Genomic DNA, 19,837 nt, shown 5'->3' with positions numbered 1-19,837 from the left:
TATCCCTCCTCGTGTTTTGAAGGACTCGTTCTGTCACTTGACATTTGTGGGCAAGGTGCATTGTAAATTACATGAACAGAGCATCTTTGGATATATTTCTTGTTCTGATAAGTTTTCTAAATTTAGAGCTATCTACATCACTTGCTTAAAAGAGGAAAGACTTCTGTTTTGTGTTTCCTGGTTGGCTTGCTGCTCAGGCCTGTACGCATCTCAAAATTCCTGTTTTGGTTGCCATTTGATCGTTGCCGAGCGAAAGATCCTTGGCAACAGGTCACAGTTAATGCCCAACAAAAGATAAGATGATCCAGCTATTGTGTGGTTGTCAAATCAATTAAGGAAAGCTGTCACAACAAGTTTGGCAGGGGCATAGCGGAGCAAATATTTGTCAGGTGCAAATGGCCAGATCATTCGCGCGGGGCGAATGTCCCCTTATTTTATACTGGTGGCATTTACTGCTGACAACTACGCAATTAGCAGTGACTCATTGCAGTTGACTGTAAAAAGCAGGAAAAAAAAATCGGTGGCATGCACTCGATATTTTGGGCCGAATGACGGCAAAAGAAGGAGATGTGATAACTGTTTGACATGACAATGATGACGGAGAGGCGAGTTTGAGAAGTATGCAGTGCCAAGGAAGCCGATGCTAATGCTGCTACTCCTTTAGTATTACACCTGCTTACCAATTGCTGGATAACAGGAAATTTCATTTCCCTCCCCCCATCACTACCCCATCCCAACTACTTGGAGGAGTTGAAGAGTTTTCACAGTGTCCATATTTACTCTCTTCTTTCATCACTTCGCTGGATATTTGTGACTAAGTATTACAAGGTATACTTAGAGCTGTGGTAATTATGCTGTGTGTGTCTGTTTCTTTGTGTGTGTGTGTTGTGTTTTTTTTTTAAACAATATCTAAATGATGAAGCAGATGTATACCAAGTTTGTTTGGATTGTTTAATTGTGATCATGTATCAATTAATCTTTTGGATGATTTCATTTTAAGATGAGAAATAAGCTGCAGTATTCTCAGTGTGTACAAATACACCAACGAATCACATGAGAAATAAACATGGATAACAGAGCAAGGTACATGTTATCCCTCATCTTACAAAATAAAAGTCATACTCAAAGGCTAGCAGAGGGAGAGGGATTTTTTTTCTGTGCAAGTATCTCCAGAATACACTTCAACTATAAAATATATGTCTACATGTTGCACACATTTTATCACATGAATCCTCATGAGAGTGTAATATAAAGTACAAAATAAATGCACAATTTAAGCTTTTTAAAAAAAAAGTAATATATATGATACTAGTTTTGAAAACACTTAACTTTGTTCAAAGTGCAAATTTATGCAAGTGTTGCCAAAATTTGATAGAATTTCTCAATGTAAACTGTAATACTAGTAGTTGAATTCCCCTGACGAACATCACTTTGCCTTATAGTGAAATATGCATGGCAAGAGATTGGACCCGCGTAAATGTAAGAGGATTCTTTGGTAGGAAGCTCTAGCTCCTAATGCATCAGAGTTTAGTTTATGAAACAAAATTGTCGTAAAGAACTTCTTCATGCAAACCTTCAAGCAACACGTAAGAACTTCTTGTTTAATGGTAACATGACACAGTCTCGGCATTACAGTCTTATTATTTTTCAAATCTAGTCTTAAGTAAAGAAAGAGATTGTTCATTATTCTCCAGGTGTATATCAAACTTTCTTTCCTCACTGTTAGCTCCTAGTCCGTAATATAGCTATTGTTGCTATTTCTTACTGAAACTGAAAAAAAAAAAAAAAAAAAAGACATGAACACCAAAACCTGCCCTGTATGTGTTTCTATCATCCAGGATGGAGCTATTGACTATAAATGTCATTTGTGTAACTGTAGACTTCCCTCTGCACACAATCACAGCTCTTTCTCCTGCCTCCCGTAGTGGTCAGAGTGTAGGTTTCTCAACAACAGGAAGTAGCGAATTATGCTCTAATCACAGAATGTGCAGGAATTATCAAATTTTGGATAGGGGAATGCTTCCGAACATCATAATTTCTTTAAAATCAGGAAGTGACCAGATTGTGTCAACAAGAAGGTTGTCTCACCTTCTTGTTTTCTTTTGTTGTTGTTGTTGTTTTTGGTCCATCATTTAGCTCTGTGCCTCTGAAATTGAGATGTTTGGTTGATAATTTACCTTTCAAGAGGATGTGATGGAGCTTGGGAAAGGTTACCAGGTTATCAGACTTTGATAAAAGTCCCCACAGAGAATAAATTCTAGCACATGACTTTCAGCATGCTGGCATGAAGTTTGCATTGTGCATCCAGATTGGTCATTCTGTGACGCAATTGAGTGAGGAGAGAAAAAAAGAAGAAGAAGAAGTGAAGTGTGGCTACATCTATCTTAAGAGCTGGCAAAAGACTGCTGATAAATTGAAAGGAACCTGATATTTGTGTATTTCACGATTGGTAACAGTTCCTAGTGTTATTAACCCTATGTTAGTGCAACTGCATTGCGTCAACATTTGTTGTTGCAACATCAGTCAGGTATAATGAATGATGAATAATGATTGAGACCATCTCAATGTAGCTTAATGAAATGCTTCTTCACCATTATACGTACAATGTACGCTACACACATTTATATTTATCATCACATCTGATCAATCAAACCCTTATACTTATCTCAAAACACACACATTGTATTGTAGCAGAGGAAGCTATGATCTATGTACATACTGAGTTGAATGCCAGGTACCTATGTTGTGAAGGATGTGATTGTAGTGAGACCTTCAATGTGTTGGCCTGCGTGCTGTTAATCGTATGCTTGTAAAAACTGATGATGATGAGCTGAAGAAACTTTCTGCGCAGTGGTATGCCATATGCTCTGCAGCAGAGCAGAACTTAGTAAGATTTATTGACCAATGTGTGATGATTAAACACCTTTTCTTGTTTTCCTGTTAACCCTCTGGTATTTTGTCACAGTGCTTCCTCCAGTCCTTGTTCCTAGGCAGACGGATGTGCCCACAGACCTTCCACGCCCGCTACCAACTCTAGACGAACTCACCAACACAGTACCAGATAATGCCATCTACCAGGCCGGCATGGAGACCCAAAGTCCACACGTCCTCCCACCAGGTGAGCAGGTGTCAGGCACCCCTTGCCATTAAGATTCCAATCAATCAATGAATCACATTCGAGGTGCTTGGGAGGGATCACAGTTAGATGGGAGTCGGGCTCGTTGATACTCTACGCATTAATCACTGGGGTCACCGCAGTGTGCCTCGATAGATATTTGTGTCGGAAACATACTCTGCGGTGCACTCAAGATCGCCTGCTGTAAGCCAATGGGTAGCAGTCTGTTGCGAAACATGGGTTACCATTTCTTCAGGGAAAGCCAAAGTGAGGATGAGTTCATTGATTGAATGTGCTCAGGGAATGGGAAGAAGTGCTTGGTTTAAACCTTGAGGAAAGTCTGCAAGTACAAAGTTTTAAGCCCTGTGTGATAACTATGGTAACAGGCCTTGTAAAAAATGCTCTTTGCCAAAATGTCAAAGGACTTTCACCAGTTCCCTAGTGTTTAACCCCTCACATGCTCTACTTGTGTTATTTGCATAATAGTGGAGCTCCATGGGCATGCTAGAGTTATTGTGTTTACCTGTTAATTTTTTGCCAACTTTGGGAACCCAAATTTGTGCCCAAGTTAAACTTTTTCAGATTCTTCTTAAAAACACTGCAACTGATTTTTTTTTTTAACCAAACTTGGCAGGTAGCATCCCTAGGATGATAGAATATTTGTACAAATATGATAGAATATATATCTTTACATGTGGGTACCATGTCCCAATTTGGAACCCCAGAACCCCAAATTAGAGAATCTTTTAAAAACCTTTCATAAAACCAGAAATACTCTGAGTAAAAGCAATGTACATTATTGATGGTACTTAAAGCTAGCTTTTGGCAGATCCAAGGGTAGACTCCTGAAGGACCTGAACCAAACTGGAGGCCAGTTTTCACATTCTGATCTTCTTTTTATGCCTCCGCCACGAAGTGGTGCCGGAGGCATTATGTTTTCGGGTTGTCCGTCCGTCTGTCCGTCCGTAATGAATTTTGTGGACAAGGTAACTATCAAAACCTGTTGAGGTATCCTAATGAAACTTGGCATGTATGTGTATTAGGGGGTGAAGTTGTGCCTATCAACTTTTGGGTGCACATGCTCAAGGTCAAAGGTCAAAAGGTCAAGGTCAAATACATAAAATTTCACTTTTTCCACCATATCTATTGAATGCCTGAAGATATTTTCTTGAAACTTAGTGTATACATGTATTACCCAATTAAGATTCTCTGGTGAAAGTTTGCATCATGAGGTCAAAGGTCAAAAGGTCAGGGTCAAATACATGAAATTTCACTATTTTCGCCATATCTATTGAATGCCTGAAGATATTTTCTTGAAACTTAGTGTATACATGTATTACCCAATTAAGATTCTCTGGTGAAAGTTTGGGTCATGAGGTCAAAGGTCAAAGGTCAAAAGGTCAAGTAAAAATATCAAAACTTCTTTTTTTTTCTCCGTGCCTTGGAAAATTGTTCAAGGTATCTTCATGGAACATAGTATATACATGTACTGACTGGAAGTGATTATCTAGAGAATGTAGGGTTCATGGGGTCAAAGGTCAGGGGTCAAAGGTCCAGTGCAACACTTCAAAATTTTACTATTTCCCTCATATTTATGCAATGTCAGCAGGGTTATTAGTTTTTTACACTTGGTGTATGCATGTGTAACCTAATAGAATTTCTCTGGAAAGTTTTTTTTTTTCTTCTTTTTTTGCCTCAAAGGTCAAAAGGTCAAAGATCAAGTGAAAGTGCTGAACTAACTTTTTCCTCCATATCTCGAAGTGGCTCAAATTATCTTGAAACTTAGTACATATTATGCATGTTCTACCTGAAAGTGATTATCTTATGAATTTTAGGGTCAAGGGCCAGATGAAAATGGTAACAATTTACTATTCAATTCAGAAATTGCACTTTTTCTCCACACCTGTACCTTGAAAATTACTCAATGCCTAAATGTATGAATGGGTCAAAGTCAAGTTAAAGTCCTTAAATCCCTAGATACAGTTCAGCCAGCGATCAAGTTCCCCCAGATCGCGATCACGGGCGATCAGTGATCGCATACGCGATATGTCGCAACCAATTGATTGTATGCCGAATTGCATACAATCAATTGATCGCGTATGCGATCACTGATCGCCCGTGATCGCGATCTAGGGGGAACTTGATCGCTGGCTGAACTGTACATGCTCTCCTATTCATCCAATTAAACCTAGGTCAAGGAAGGTGAACATTCAACACATTTGTGACAAACTTGTCATTTCAATATTTTGCCAATTTTGTGAAAATGTAATCACACATTGTCCACATGTACTATCTAGACCTATTGGGAAAATCATGCATTATGGCGGAGGCATACCAGTCGCCAAAGCGACATTTCTAGTTGAAATATATGATCAGATTTTCTACATATTTGGCAGGTATTATTGCTAGTGTGATAGAATACACACCATGCCTTTCTGGAGGTCCCCCAAAGCTCCTCAAGTTTGCCCTGTTCTCTTTAGGTAATACACTGTAGTCTGCAAGAATGTAGGGAAGGTAAACTTGCAATATGCAGGTGAGCATTCCTCCCCAGGGTCTTGTTTTGTAAACCCATGTAAACATTTGTATCATATCACCTGGCTTTTGATAATGTTATCAGGGAAAATGAAGATCACCTGCATGCATTTATGAGAGAAGTAGATGTGGAAGTGTGTGAAAAGTTGTGAGACTTGAGTATGGAAAGCTTTATTTGTTGTATGAAGATTTTATTTCATCAAGTGCCATAATGAGTGGTTAATCAAAGGAGCTCTCTCCACAGATGGTCCTTGAATTGCCTCATATGGTTACATGTTATTATTTATTCGACCAGGTAAAGATCATAGGATACATATCACAAACATGATAAACATGAAACAAAAACCAGAGTAAACATTACAAAGGGATACACTCTACTCTACATGTAACATAAAGTGAAAGAGGAATATATGGTGACAAGATGTGGGTCAGGGCACACAAACGTAAAGACATTCAGTATTGCCCGTAGCATTGTGAACCCACACTTGTTGCCCCTGAGGAACATTGATAACCATTTACAGACTTTATGTATCCAGATTAAATTACAAATATTCTACCGTTAACAGGTAAACACTGCTAACCTATGTGTACTGCAAATCGTATGGATTTAAAAGCAGGCAAAAAGCAGGCAAAAGCAGGATGTTTGGATGTTAGCTGGTGATTAATTCATCCCGGGTTATCAGAGGGAGACAAGGGTAAAATTGTCCTACATTTCTGTTCTTCTGTTGATGCATGTCCTACTTTTATCCAGTCTTGGATCATTATTCCCCCCCCCCCCTCCCACCTCTCTCTTGAAAGTCTACAAGATGCCCTATTCAAACTCTTTGTAACTATCCAGGGCAACATGACAAATGTGAGCTAGCTTATTGTGCCCATGTGAGGGCCAGATCCTTAAAGCATCTCTCTTTATGCAAACAAAGATGTTATATCACTGTCTATGAGCAGTGGGCAGCTGTTATTGTGTTATTTACGAACATCTAAATGCACTTTACAAAGGATAGGCATCAACACTCCCACTCAGTTTATCCAGCTCATATAAAGTCTAAGGTTGTCTTGCCTATCACTAGCAGACTGTAGATGTTTTTCTTGTCTCTTGAGTGATATGAATTCCAATAAAGTTAATATTTAAAACATTGATAGTGTTCAAAACTTTTTGGGAGAGACACTGTCCTAGATTTGCATTGAAATTGATACCTTTAAGATTCTTTCTGTTATGGATGTAATGGTCTGGATTATGTAGATCAGCAAGAAATACTCCCGAAAAATGAAGTTGCAAGCCATGTTTGGCTTTTCTTCTTTTTTTTTTTTTTTGCAAAAACCACAGATATGTTTTGACCATCTATTGAACTTCTTTTAAACTCTAGATTACTGCTACCAATGGTAAACGTGACATATTTAGGGATTGGGGGGGGGGGGCGTGGTGAAAAGAGCTAAAAATGCAGAAATCTGGCTTGGACATAAATTTGACTGCTATTAACTTTGATATGGTTCAGTTTGACTAAAGTTTATCCTCAAATCCTCTAAAATAACGGCAAGACTGGCATTTGATTGCAACAAATTTGTTTTCAATCAGGGGAGAAGGAAAATTGTATTTTGCAGCTGAATGATTTCCAAAGCGCAAAATTGTTTCATGCATGTAGATTACTTTCAAGACATGAACTTAAACGAGGCATTTTGGGAGAAAATGCCTCTACCGTACATGTGCTTATGATGCAAATCCTGTAATTATTACTCAATCCCCCAAAATTTAGAGGACAGAATTCAAATCTCGGTGCCGCAGATCATTCTGGCATTGAGTCGTCGTCAAGTATAAATAGGACACACTTCATGGCAAGTGACTTCAGATGAGATTTTATATTATGTGAATTTTGAAAGGGGGTTGAAATACTGTATGGAAGAAAGAATAGCTCACCTCCTGTCTTTTTCTGTTCTCAGAAATGTGCCATAAGAGAAGGAAAACAACTGAATTGTTCACAAATAAAGTTGTACAGGTGCAGTAATTACAGAAGTCATTCCCCTAAATCTTGACAACTTGAAAAGTATGCAAAACAGTAAGCTCTTTAGCAGTGCCTTAGAGGTTCATGCTTGGTGCATGGGGGAAAAAATGTAATTACAAACTAAAGCTCCAAATTTTGTAGACATGCTTATCAGATGATGTACTACAATTTTTCACATATTGAACCAATGCATACTGACACAAATTGTTTAAATTCTGAATTATCAATCACGGCAGAGAAGGTTGCGAGCGTGTGAATGTCATAAATTAGCTCCAGGCAAAAGTCGTCACATTGGTAGCAGTATTTGAAGTGTGAAGTGCAGATGTTTCTATTCCGTTAAATATTTTACGAGTGAAAGATTTAGTTTTGGACAAAGATGCTATTGATCTGATTACTCTCATCGGGGCATAACTTGTATCGTTGTCATATCACCATCTGACAGTATCAGTTTTAGGGGTTTCATCAAGAAGAAAAAAATTACACACACACACACACAAAAAAAAAAGGTTTAAGTGTGGTTACTTTGATTCTAGCTTAGCCCAGATTTGGTTGGCTAGCCCTGTATTCCATATTTGCTGCAATATTTAGGGCTTCCTTATCAGATCAAGGAAAAGGAGAGAAAAACGGAATGCAGATTGCCCCGGAATGCTTTGATGTTAAGCGCTGCAATGTTTATCACAGCCCTCGTCATTATCTTGTCATTGATCTTGTTATCATTGTCAGAATTAGTATGGTTTAGTCGGCATTGTGTTGTAATATTCATGAAATGAAAATGATGGAAGCCAAATTTGAGGTTTTGCAAAAAACATGATACACCTGAAGTTGATGCTTCAAGCTTCTGCTAACTGTGTATGACCTTAACTATATTTAAGTAACGCTGATGGATGTCGGTACTTGTGACTTGACTGGCTTCTGGGCTTTGTGGATTTTGCTTCGAACAGATAGAGATTTAGCTGAGTGCTCTTTTGCTAACTAGTTGTGACAGTGGAACGTGCCTAGTTGATTGCCCGCCCTCTAAGTCAGCGCCGGAGACGTGGAGCTGTAGAACGCTGTCGCCTGCCATCTGTCAAAATCACAGCAAAATACTCATTTGTTGGAGAATATCCAGGGTAGTAGAATGAGAGCATGTGTGTATGTGTGTGTGTGTGTGTAGACCTTGAATAGTGGAAACTAGTGAGTGTAGGAAAGAAAGAGGGGATATATATCATCAGGATGTATGGGAAATAAAGGACAACAACATTGGGATCAAGACTTGTTTTTGTGCAAACTGCATGCAAACAGGAATAGCCTTATCAGTACGAAAAAAGAAGGAAAAAAAAAAAACTCTGTGTGGTTAACTAAACGAGTTGTTCTAATTATGCATCCCATGCAATGAATCCAATTACATATCCTCCTCCCCCCCCCCCCCCACACACACACACACAGTTACAACTTATATTCATATATATGTATATATAATAGGGGGAAAAAAAGAATATTTCAGTTAAAAACAAAGCACATTTCCATTTTGCAGTTTTTCAAAAAGCCATTTCATTTTTTTTTTTAACCATGAGACTTTACAATGTTGATGCCATATTTGTTATGCATCATCTTTATAGGCATACAATGTATATGAGACAATTCGTGCCATGTGTTCTGTGATATCAGCAGCTGCCTCATCATGTATCGGAGTAGATGAATTTACTACAATTCCATTTGTCATTTGGCCGTTTGGTGTTCATACTCTTGTATGCCACATGGCCAGTGTCATTACCCTCCAGCAACAGACAGTGGCAGAACTAGGTCTAAAGAAAGGTTCATTTAAAGTAGGACTGTTTGGGAGATGACTGGATGTTGCCATTATATTTGTTGTCTTATAGTATGAAATTGACGAAAAAAAAATACAAATTTTGAGTAAACAATTTTCTAACAGTTTTTATTCATTCATTCATTCATTCATTTATTCATTCATTCATTCATTCATTCATTCATTCATTCATTCATTCATTCATTCATTCATTCATTCACTCACTCACTCACTCACTCTTACTTTTTTCTTTCTTTCTTTCTTTCTTTCTTTCTTTCTTTCTTTCTTTCTTTCTTTCATTCATTCATTCTTTAAGTCCCATGGATCCAATTTGCTCAGTTAAATGCCTGTAGTGTAATGGTCTGAAAAAAAAAATAACTAAAACCATTTGTAAACGTTACTGGGGAAAAACAACCACAAAACATATTGATCTATCTGTGTATTCAACACACTATTACATTAATGAATGTTGTGAATCAGAGAGAAACCTGAGCTAGAACTTAGTAAGTATTTATCAATTGAACATTCCTGTTGGCCCATCAAGGCCTGTGGACTTTCTGTTGCAGAAGACTTCATCTCAACATTACATTAGAGACCTCTGACACCTCTGAATTTCTTTGTTTCCCTTATTTATTGGAGAAAATTTAATGGGATTGCTTGAATTCGTTAAGTCTGCACCATTAAAAAGAAGAGAGGATAAAAGTAAAAATGGCACTTTGAGAATTGATTATAAATGTAGCAATTTGGGAGCTTTACTAAAATTCTATTACGAATGAACAACAAAGGGCTCGGGGGAAAAATGGTCAAGTGGAAAGGTACCTGTACAAAGTGTATGTGATTATCAAATCATGCCCTAGCATTAGTATTAAATTGCATGCAGCTGACAAGCTGCTGCTGTCAGCTGCATGGGATGGATACTGCTATAATTCAATATATAATCAATATAATCGATAATTGATTATAAAACATCACATAGCAACCAAGATTGGGTATGCCCTGAGATTGCAATAATTCTGACATATTTTAGGGATTAATATTTCACATTTTCGTCATTACCCATCTGAAATTGTGTTATCACAGTATTATTTTACTCATTTCTTGTATCCATTTGTCTACATTTTAGAGCGTCAAAAAAAAATCTACAGTTTCTGCAGGCATATGAGAACTTTGTTTTGCCTTAAACGACTAATAGGATGACTTCATAAGGGCGTCATGCGAGAATAGAACCCGAGTGAATTGTGAGGCTGTCTGGGTTAAGTTTGGTCGATGTCAGGAAATGAGTGTCAGCAGACAACGTGTCTACAGTAATGAACTTGACTCCACTTCAGCTTAATCTAATCGCCATGTGGTCACCGAGCTATTACTGCGGTGTCAAAAAATGCCAAATTGAGAAAGAGTTTGGGGGTTATAATGGCTTTATTTGTCATGTTTTTGTATTGTTTTCTGCATTGTACTCGGTGCTGCCTTCACTAAATTTGATGGCGCTTGTCTATTTAAAGTGTGTGTCAATAGAAAGGATGGTGTAGTCATTGGCGTGGGGACAAGAGTTGGCAAGTGCATCATCAAGCCTGCATATTAGCACACACACACACACACACACACATACTATCCCCCCCCCCCACATACACACACACATGTGAGAAGAGAATATTGTACTTCCACGGGTCGAGTGAGTACTTCCAGGTCCGTTTGCTGATAAATAAGGTTAAAGTAATAGCATTTTTTATTATGTGAGAGTGGACAAATGGAATGTAACCTAACTATGAAAAGACTTGCCATGCCCCTTGTTCTTCTGAGATATGAAAGATTAGTTTTGTTTGTTTTTTTCCATTTGTAGGAGTGCCTTTTTCCTTTTCTTTTTTTAGAGGGGGTGGGGCATTCTGTCATGTACACTGTATATTATTTAAGATCATTCCTGCTTTGTATCACATGAAATGTTGCATTATTGGATTTTTTTTTTTCATTTTATATTGTAAGGATCATGTAAATTGCATCAAATGAATAAATTGAACGTACATATTGTATGTAGGCTGGCACAAAAGGCATGGATGTGATTCTAACTTTGATTGATGCAGTGCTTTTTTTCTTGCAAAGAGACAAACATAATTATCTTTTCCAGATGAAATCAAACCAATGGGAATGTCATGCCCTTGTTTTGTTACGACCATTGTATTCAAGTGTTTCCACGTAAGAGATAATGCCATCTCAGGTTCTCTGTGGTTAATGCACATCCTGTCTGCCCATGAATACCACCCATCTGTGTAAACCTGGGTAAAGGATCCATTTTACAGGCGATATCCCGATGATAATGTAGTTTCGCTGCCGAAACCAGTCTACAGGCAGAGCGGCCATGTGACAGGCCATGTGCCAAAAACCTAATATGGCATCAAGGAAGAAGGAGTCGGGGATCTAGGCGTGTTCGTGGCTTTCAACTGGGGTTTTATTGCAACCCTTGTTTGGCCAACAGAAGTGAGTTGTTTGTCCATTGTGGTTTGGAAGGACAAGTCATGTGGCAAACATTAAAAGAACATCAAATTTACGGCCATGAATCAACATCTTCCTACATCATATAGAAATACTAAATGTGTTTGTGTGGGATCCTCGCTAACATTTTTGAAACTACCTGGTACATTCATCACCTCTATACTACAAGGTTGTAATATCTTTCCCACTGTAAGTGACATCACAGAGTATGCCACATAATTCATGTTAAGGTGGGGACTCAATATACTGTGTAGATCACCACAAGACAAAGATTGATCATAACTATTACTTTGAGCAATCATATGATCTGTATTTGTTTGTGTGTATTATGCTTGTGTTTACCTTCAGTGGATAGGGGTGTTTCATCAAAAAATATTACATACATTTTGGCAGCATGAAATTTTCATGAATTGTCACTGGCATTCAACACATAGAGTGAAGACACAAACATCTGTGTGCATTTTAAGTTCATGAATATTGGCTCTCTCAAAATTCACATTTATGTGAACATTCCTTGTTTTACAGTATGTGAAGATTTCATTCATTTCCCCCCCCCACCCCTCTTCTTTAATCAGAGGAAGCCACTGGGGGTACTGAGCAGAAAAACTAGAAAGTTCTAGACCATCCAGTGTGATTTCTCACGGTATAGTGGAAGTTACAGTTAGAACTTGGCCTGCACTTTATTTTTGCTAGTGTGAAACTAGATACTGTACTCTGGTCAGATGAAAGTGAAAGTTCACGTACAATTTTTGGTAATGTGGCATGATTTGGAGGGAAACTGGCCAAATTTCTTTCTTCATTCTCGATTGTGCAGTTCCATTTCGTCGAAAGTCCAAAGTCCAGAGGAAGTGACAGAAATGTGTTGGAAATATGGTGGAAAATATTGAGTCATACTTAGTCTTGATGGGAAGTGTATGACTTCATGATATATTAGGAAAAAAGCCATATCTGCCGTGTTCTGTTCCCAGAGCCAATTTTTATGTATATAGACTTTTTTTAATACACTTGAACTCATGTTATACACTACATGTATATGAATGTCTTTCCTCATGCAATCATAGGAAAACTTTTTAATGTTTCATTTCCGTAGCATTTTGTTCATGGTTGTGCGGACTTACACATGAACTCATGCTATACTTTGTATATAATTATAAACTCCTGTCATCATGCAGGAGCGGAATGAAGTCTATGCACATTTTGCTTTTTCCATGTATCAAAATCACCTGAAAATTTTGATTTCCGATTTTTTCAGCAAACCTCAATATCATCCCTGCAGCAATAGTTTGGTTTGGTTCAGGCAGTGTTCATGGGAAAGAGTACAGGCAGTAATGATCAAATTGAATTGCGAAATGGCAGCTCAGCAAAAAGTATGCACCCTCGTTTCATCACAACTGAAACATTGTTGGTTTTTTTTAGGTATACATGTGAGTAATTATACATTGTTGAGGTCTATGCATAGCTGCAAACACCATTGTCGGGCACAGTGCAATATGAAGAGTTGACATTGTGATGCTAGGTGTGACAGAGTCCTTTGGCAATATTCAGGTAGACTCTCACTGAAGTGTACCTCAGATATAGCCCTGTGAAGAAACTGAAATGTCAGCTACCTTTTTCTCTCGTCCTGCAGAAACTCCTCCCCCTGGTTACATGAGCGATGATGGAGAGACCAGCGAGCAGAACATGGACACGTCTCCAACAAATGGCAGTAAGTATGCAGAAAACGCATTGAGTGTGTGGTCACTTTGGTCACGGGATGGCATCCAGAGTAATTGAGCGACAAACCACTCCAGCCATGTCTCGGGGGAAATACACTGGATGCAGTTGCATGTGCAATGCCCAGCTTGATTACTATGACAGTCTTGATGAAGCAATAATGCTCCCATGTCCAACCCCTTAGAAGCACTCCGTTTAAGATCCTTTTCTTCATAAGTTGGCATCTGTAGAAAAATGAAAATGAGAATGGCAATATGAGATATACAGCAGGTCATTAATCAGTCATGTTTCTAAGTTTTAAATGTATTGCACTATCATGTATTATTAAAGTGTACATGTATCTTTGCCCCCAAAATTATTTTTGATATGTTAAAGAGACACATTTCAGTAGTCCATTGTACCAACTTTCAGAGAAAAGGGGTCATTAATTAGTGAAATAATGCATCTGAAAGTTTCTAAACACAATGGGTCTGGGAGGCAAGACTACAACAAACCCCATTGTTTGCAGTGGGTTACGGAACCACAGTGGTTCCTGAATCTCCCAGACACAGTGTGTTCGGAAACTTTGACATGCATTATTTCACTAATTAATGACCCATTTTCTTTGAAAGATGGTGCAATGGATTACTGAAATGTGTCTCTTTCACATATATCCAAAATAATTTTTTGGCCAAAGATACACTTTAAGACGACTTGTGAAGTTGTGGAGCTCTAAAACAAGACACTGAAAGAAGATCTGTGTGAATTTTTAGCCTTGTGACAAGACCACCACATGATTTATGAATGCCATACTTTAGTGCTTCATTTGTTCAGCCTTCAATAAGGTATTAGGTGACCCACATTATGCAGCACCCTGCACAAGAATTGTCAAACTTGCCATTCATTTTGATACGGCATTATATTATGAGACATGTTTGATTAACACCGGGAATAATGATTTGAGGCCAGCATCCACAACCTGTTATTTCCTATTTATTCTTAAAATCTCTTGTAGATGTTACAAAGCAGTTCTTTTTTTTTTGTACTCCTGATGTGTTTTTGTCTTTTTTTTTCAAGGAATTGGGTTATGTCGTGTCCCCCTCCCCCTTTTTCTAGATACCCATGTCGTTAAATATGTTTTGATCCTTCATTTTTTTTTTTTTTTGCTCTCTCCAATTTTACAAGGCAAAATGCTATAAATGGTCAATAATTTGGGTGGATCACAGCAGAATTGTTAGCATAGAATGATGATGTAAGATCAGAATGTTATTTTGTCTTATCCTATCTGGTCATAATTGCCAGTGTGCATGTATTCTAACCTTTAGAATGGATATTTTACTACCAGTGTGCCCAAGTGATTAATTAAAAAAAAAATGCTATGTAGTGCATATTTAATTACCCAGTTTTTATAACTGTGTTTGTCTTGCAGCGCAAAGTGCTGTGCCACAATCCACAGAATCTTTAGGTAAGTACAATGTATGTTATTGCACAGTCTATTATATAGATGTGTGTATTGCTGAGTATTGCCATCTTCTTTCCCAAAGTGTTTAGGATTTTTTTTTTTTATTTAGCATTATTATTATGTATAATTCTTTTTTTTAGAAGAGGCTATCATTTTAATTTTGAATCTATGATCTTACATGTGCCGTTAGTTACGTGCATGTTTTGAAACGATAATTATGATGGTTATTTATATTGAGCGAGAACCCAACAGTGCATTCCAAAATTAAAAGCAGCATCACTATCAGACCTACACATATACATGCAGAAAAATTATGACAAAAATATATCTGAAAGTGATGTTGAATATGCCCGTACATGAGGTTTGTCCAATATGTACTGGGATGTTATGGCAGAGTTTCAAAGTAGCCCTTGCCAATACCAGGAAGAATACTTTCTGTTTGTGGAAGCTGCAGGGATGATATGATGATTGTGATTTAGTAATATAAGACAGACCTACGTGGATGTCTTTTCAACCCATTGAAGACTAGTCCCAGGTAAAGTTGGGTAGGTGTCTATGGGAAACATGTCATAGCAACATCTGCTTGTAAGGTGATCAAGAGGGTTTTGAATGCTGTTTATATTCTGCCAAATAGCACGAGAATATCTCTTTGAATTAATTTTGAAATAATCCTGAAGTTTAGCTAAGTTGAGGGACATTTAAATACTTTGGCTGTTGATCGAGCTCAAAGTGAAGTCCCCTCACCCCGTGATTCACATAACTCCATCTTGTTGATACCTACTTGCTTCTTTTCCCTCCCAGACCTGCAGCCGGTGTCATACTGCGAACCTCCCTTCTGGTGCTCCATTGCCTACTACGAGATGAACCAGCGGGTGGGCGAGACGTTTCACGCCTCCCAGCCTTCTCTCACCATCGACGGCTTCACAGACCCCTCCAGCTCTGAGCGCTTCTGCCTGGGGCTCCTTTCCAACGTCAACCGGGATCCACAGGTGGAGCAGACCAGGAGACATATTGGTCAGTGACCCCTCCCTCGACGACCCCCCCCCCCCCCCCCCCCCCCCCAAGCTCTGAGACAATTAGCTCTAATCAAATGTGCAATACATTTAACCAAGGGTGCTTCAAAACTTTTTTTTTGTTACCACTTGTCTGGTCAGGCAAGCAGTTTTTAAAACATTGGAGAACACTTGCCCAATAATGAATTTTATTTGCCTGAAAAGAAATCCGAAAGTGATATATAATTTAATCACTTGTAAGTCAAGACGTTAATAGAACACAATCATGTGGATGAACAGCACGCACTGATTCACACGCTTAAACACATTGGAGTAACAAACTTGGTTTGATCAAGTATTGGTGCTGCACTGCATTGGGGCTTCTTCGCGGACGTGTCAGAAAGTTGCTGAAATGAAATTAAAGCTCTTTGCATCATTAAACAGTCATTGTCTTTGGGCTTCTGTTTGGTTGACTTTGTGGGTTTGAAGTGGTAAAAGTGAAAAAAGATGACTTCAAAACTTTTATGTTTGCCCAATTCAGGCGAGCATTTTTTTCTCATTGTTCCAAAACAGTTGCCCGACTTTGATTTTCACTAGACCTGGGCAATTGGGCAAATGCTTATGTACATTGTAGCATTTTGCATAACCATTCCTCTGTCCCCTTTTTACAAGGGATTCTGCATGCAAGGATAAGAGGCAGATCTTTGCTGAAGCAAAGATGCTAACCGTTACTTTTTTTGACAGTATTTTGTGCTGTTTTTATGTCACAAACTACTGCAGGTTTCATGGAAAATACAATTTTTCCTAAATTGTAATACTACAACTGTCTATTTTTAATAGGAAAAATAAAAATACTGTTCCCCCCCCCAAAAAAAAAAAAAAAACCTTTTCAGATCTTAGAATACTGCAGTGCTGTTTACAAGGTTGATATCCATGCTGAAGGCATTGAAACAAACTTAAACTGATCAGTAAAAGTTAAATGATGAGATTGGATGGATATGTAGAAGTTAGAATGATTGATAGGCATATAAACTTCAACCACATTGACATCTCAGAATGACAGTCTTGGTCATGCATTAATACAATTTTTTTTCTCCAATTTGTTGGCAGAGTACTCTACATTATTTGTGGATGAAGCATGTAATGTGTGATATGAAATTTTCTGATCACATTGAGTATTGTGTGAATCTCCTACCTGAGACAACTTTATATGCTGCCCTCTCCTGTCGTACAGGTAAAGGAGTGCGCCTGTACTACATAGGTGGGGAGGTGTTCGCCGAGTGTCTTAGTGATAGCAGTATCTTTGTGCAGAGCCCCAACTGCAACCAGAGATATGGCTGGCATCCTGCCACGGTCTGCAAGATTCCACCAGGTGAGAACAAGCCCACGCCTCCTAGTGGTGTCAGTTATAGTGAATGGATGCTCTGTTCAGACTTCATGACAGGTTCAGTGCCCACATACTTGAAAATAACAAAATATTTGTGTCTGTGTGTGTGTGTGTTTTCAGAATCTGCTTTTGTTTTTGTGTTTATATTTTGTTTTTACTGTGCGTTGACCTTTTTTTCTCCATTTTGTTTTCATCTGGAGAATTTGGCAGTCCTGTCTATGACATTGATATTAGGATAAATGTACATTTATATTATACTTCGAAGTCTTGTGTATCTCTAAGCCCTTGGTGGTGGTTTGTTCCATAAAATCCATTATCATTGGTAGGATGAATGCATCACAATGATAAGTTGTAAAGCAAAGGAAACAATAGGAAAGACAGTCAAAGATTGGGCACCTACCTCAGTATCTCTGTACAGATTGATACAAGAAACTAGTTTGACATCAACAGAGACACAAAGCAGTGAAGTGAGGGAACACTTTGAATGCTTGGCCTGAAAGATCAAATTCTTATTCATTCATTTCTCATGTAATACTGTCAGTCCCTTCTCGAAAACATTGCAAAATTGCCAGTTTTGTGTCTTCCAAAGACTGTGTTGACTTTTCATACTGTAAAACACTTGAGTTAGGACTATTCTGTTGCATGATTCCACTGATACTAAGATCATTTATTTATTTGTGGAGAGTATCACTTGATACTTAACTTCATATTTCAAGTGATTGCCTCAACGTAGACATTCAAACTGTTGCTTTATAATTGTGAGGGCATTGATAGGTGGATTAGTTTTGGAGAGGAGAAGTCTCCAACGCATTAATTGATAAGGGAAGTTAAGTATGATAAGTCACTAACACAAATTTGTAATTGATGTGGAAAATTGTAGCAAAGTGGATTCAACTCAGAATGAAGTGGTTGCATGTCATTGAGGTTTGTTCATCATCTCTTCTTTTTGTCAACCTGAAAGGCTGCAACTTGAAGATCTTCAACAACCAAGAGTTTGCGGCCCAGCTGTCCCAGAGCGTCAACCGCGGCTTCGAGGCGGTGTACCAGCTCACCCGCATGTGCACCATCCGCATGAGCTTCGTGAAGGGCTGGGGCGCCGAGTACCGCCGCCAGACCGTCACCAGCACGCCGTCGTGGATCGAGCTGCACCTGAACGGACCCCTGCAGTGGCTGGACCGGGTCCTGACCCAAATGGTGCCCCCAGACAAGGCCTGCTCCAGCATGTCTTAGACTGCCACCGACCGTACACTGCTGCGGGATGACCGATTGTGGGTGCTATATGAGTATATATGTATGTATGCATGTATGTATACAAACTCCATCCCAGTGGTAGGCTACCTAGGAGTGACACCAAGAGGGTTCCCTTTAATGATGGTAGAGACATATGAAAAGAAACAATGGCAACCAGTCTGATGTTAAGTGGAGGATGGAGTGCAGAGGAGGTTGGATGTCCACAAAATGACGGATAATGTGAATGGTAGGAAGCCATTCCATGTGACCTGGGAGCACGCACTTCAGTGAACTCTCGTTTTTATTAACATTTTTTTTTTTTTAATGAGTTAAAATGTGGCATGTGATGTTGGAGGGAAGTGGACTGTGAATGTAAAATAACCCGAAGGGACGATGGATGGCCGTCTCTTTCAAATGACACGCGATCCTGTACACCCATATCGAAGATATCAAGGGGATTAAATACATGGTATGGTGCCCTTACCTCTGTGATATAGCCTTGTGAGGCTATGGGGGGATAGTCTGTGTGCATGTGTAAGCCAAATTTTTACTGCCCCATCTCATCAAATATTGACGAGTGGAGAAACATACACGGTGGCGCTCTTTCAGTTTCCCCACCTAAAAAAAAAAGGTCATACAAAAATCTCAAATCTTTTCCTCAAGACAAATAGACATCTTTGATTATGTTTCTCATTTCATATTCCAGTGTGAGAGTTTAAATACTGCCTAAATCATTCATGATTATATCTTTGAGGCTTACCCCTCCCAATAAATTTTGTCAAAGTTGTGCATACGGAAAAACATTTATCCTGTGGCTACCTGTAGAAAAACACTTCTGATGATGAATTCTTCTATGACCAATACAGGAACAGTGCATGCTGTTCGATACACCAAGTCCGTTAACAGCAGAAAAGGTATTAAATACAACCCTACCTTGCCAGTGACAAAGCTTTTGACTTCCTGACCTCTTGTCAAGGGATTGAGATGTACCAGGATGGTTCAGTATCTATCGTGTATCTGCTTGGAAACTGTTTTGTTATGTTTCATGTTATACCTCGTCAGAAATGGGTTTAAAGTTGTTGTGTGAGGATGGAGGCATTTTGAGCCCCAAGCGTATTGCATTGGGCAAATGTCCAAGGTCTGTGTTTCTCGTACAGCCA

The 19,837-nt window shown here is 38.7% G+C and overlaps 1 protein-coding gene across 2 annotated transcripts in view; it reads left to right on the top strand.

Annotated features, from left to right (window-relative positions):
- LOC140238103 (mothers against decapentaplegic homolog 3-like) overlaps positions 1–18,726 on the top strand; it is a 41,163-nt gene extending 22,437 nt beyond the window's left edge. For both annotated transcript variants that reach the window (XM_072318034.1, XM_072318033.1), the window contains 6 exons: positions 2,966–3,118; positions 13,542–13,619; positions 15,036–15,071; positions 15,870–16,082; positions 17,295–17,432; positions 18,409–18,726. In XM_072318034.1, the coding sequence (XP_072174135.1) occupies positions 2,966–3,118; positions 13,542–13,619; positions 15,036–15,071; positions 15,870–16,082; positions 17,295–17,432; positions 18,409–18,677 (887 nt within the window). In that variant the 3' untranslated portion in view covers positions 18,678–18,726. The remainder of the gene's footprint in view (positions 1–2,965; positions 3,119–13,541; positions 13,620–15,035; positions 15,072–15,869; positions 16,083–17,294; positions 17,433–18,408) is intronic.
- Positions 18,727–19,837: the final 1,111 nt, after the last annotated feature.

This window comes from Diadema setosum, chromosome 14, assembly GCF_964275005.1.
Source record: "Diadema setosum chromosome 14, eeDiaSeto1, whole genome shotgun sequence".
Lineage (NCBI taxonomy): Eukaryota > Metazoa > Echinodermata > Echinoidea > Diadematoida > Diadematidae > Diadema > Diadema setosum.
Note: the sequence above shows the minus strand (reverse complement) of the source record. Positions and strands in the feature narration are given on the sequence as shown.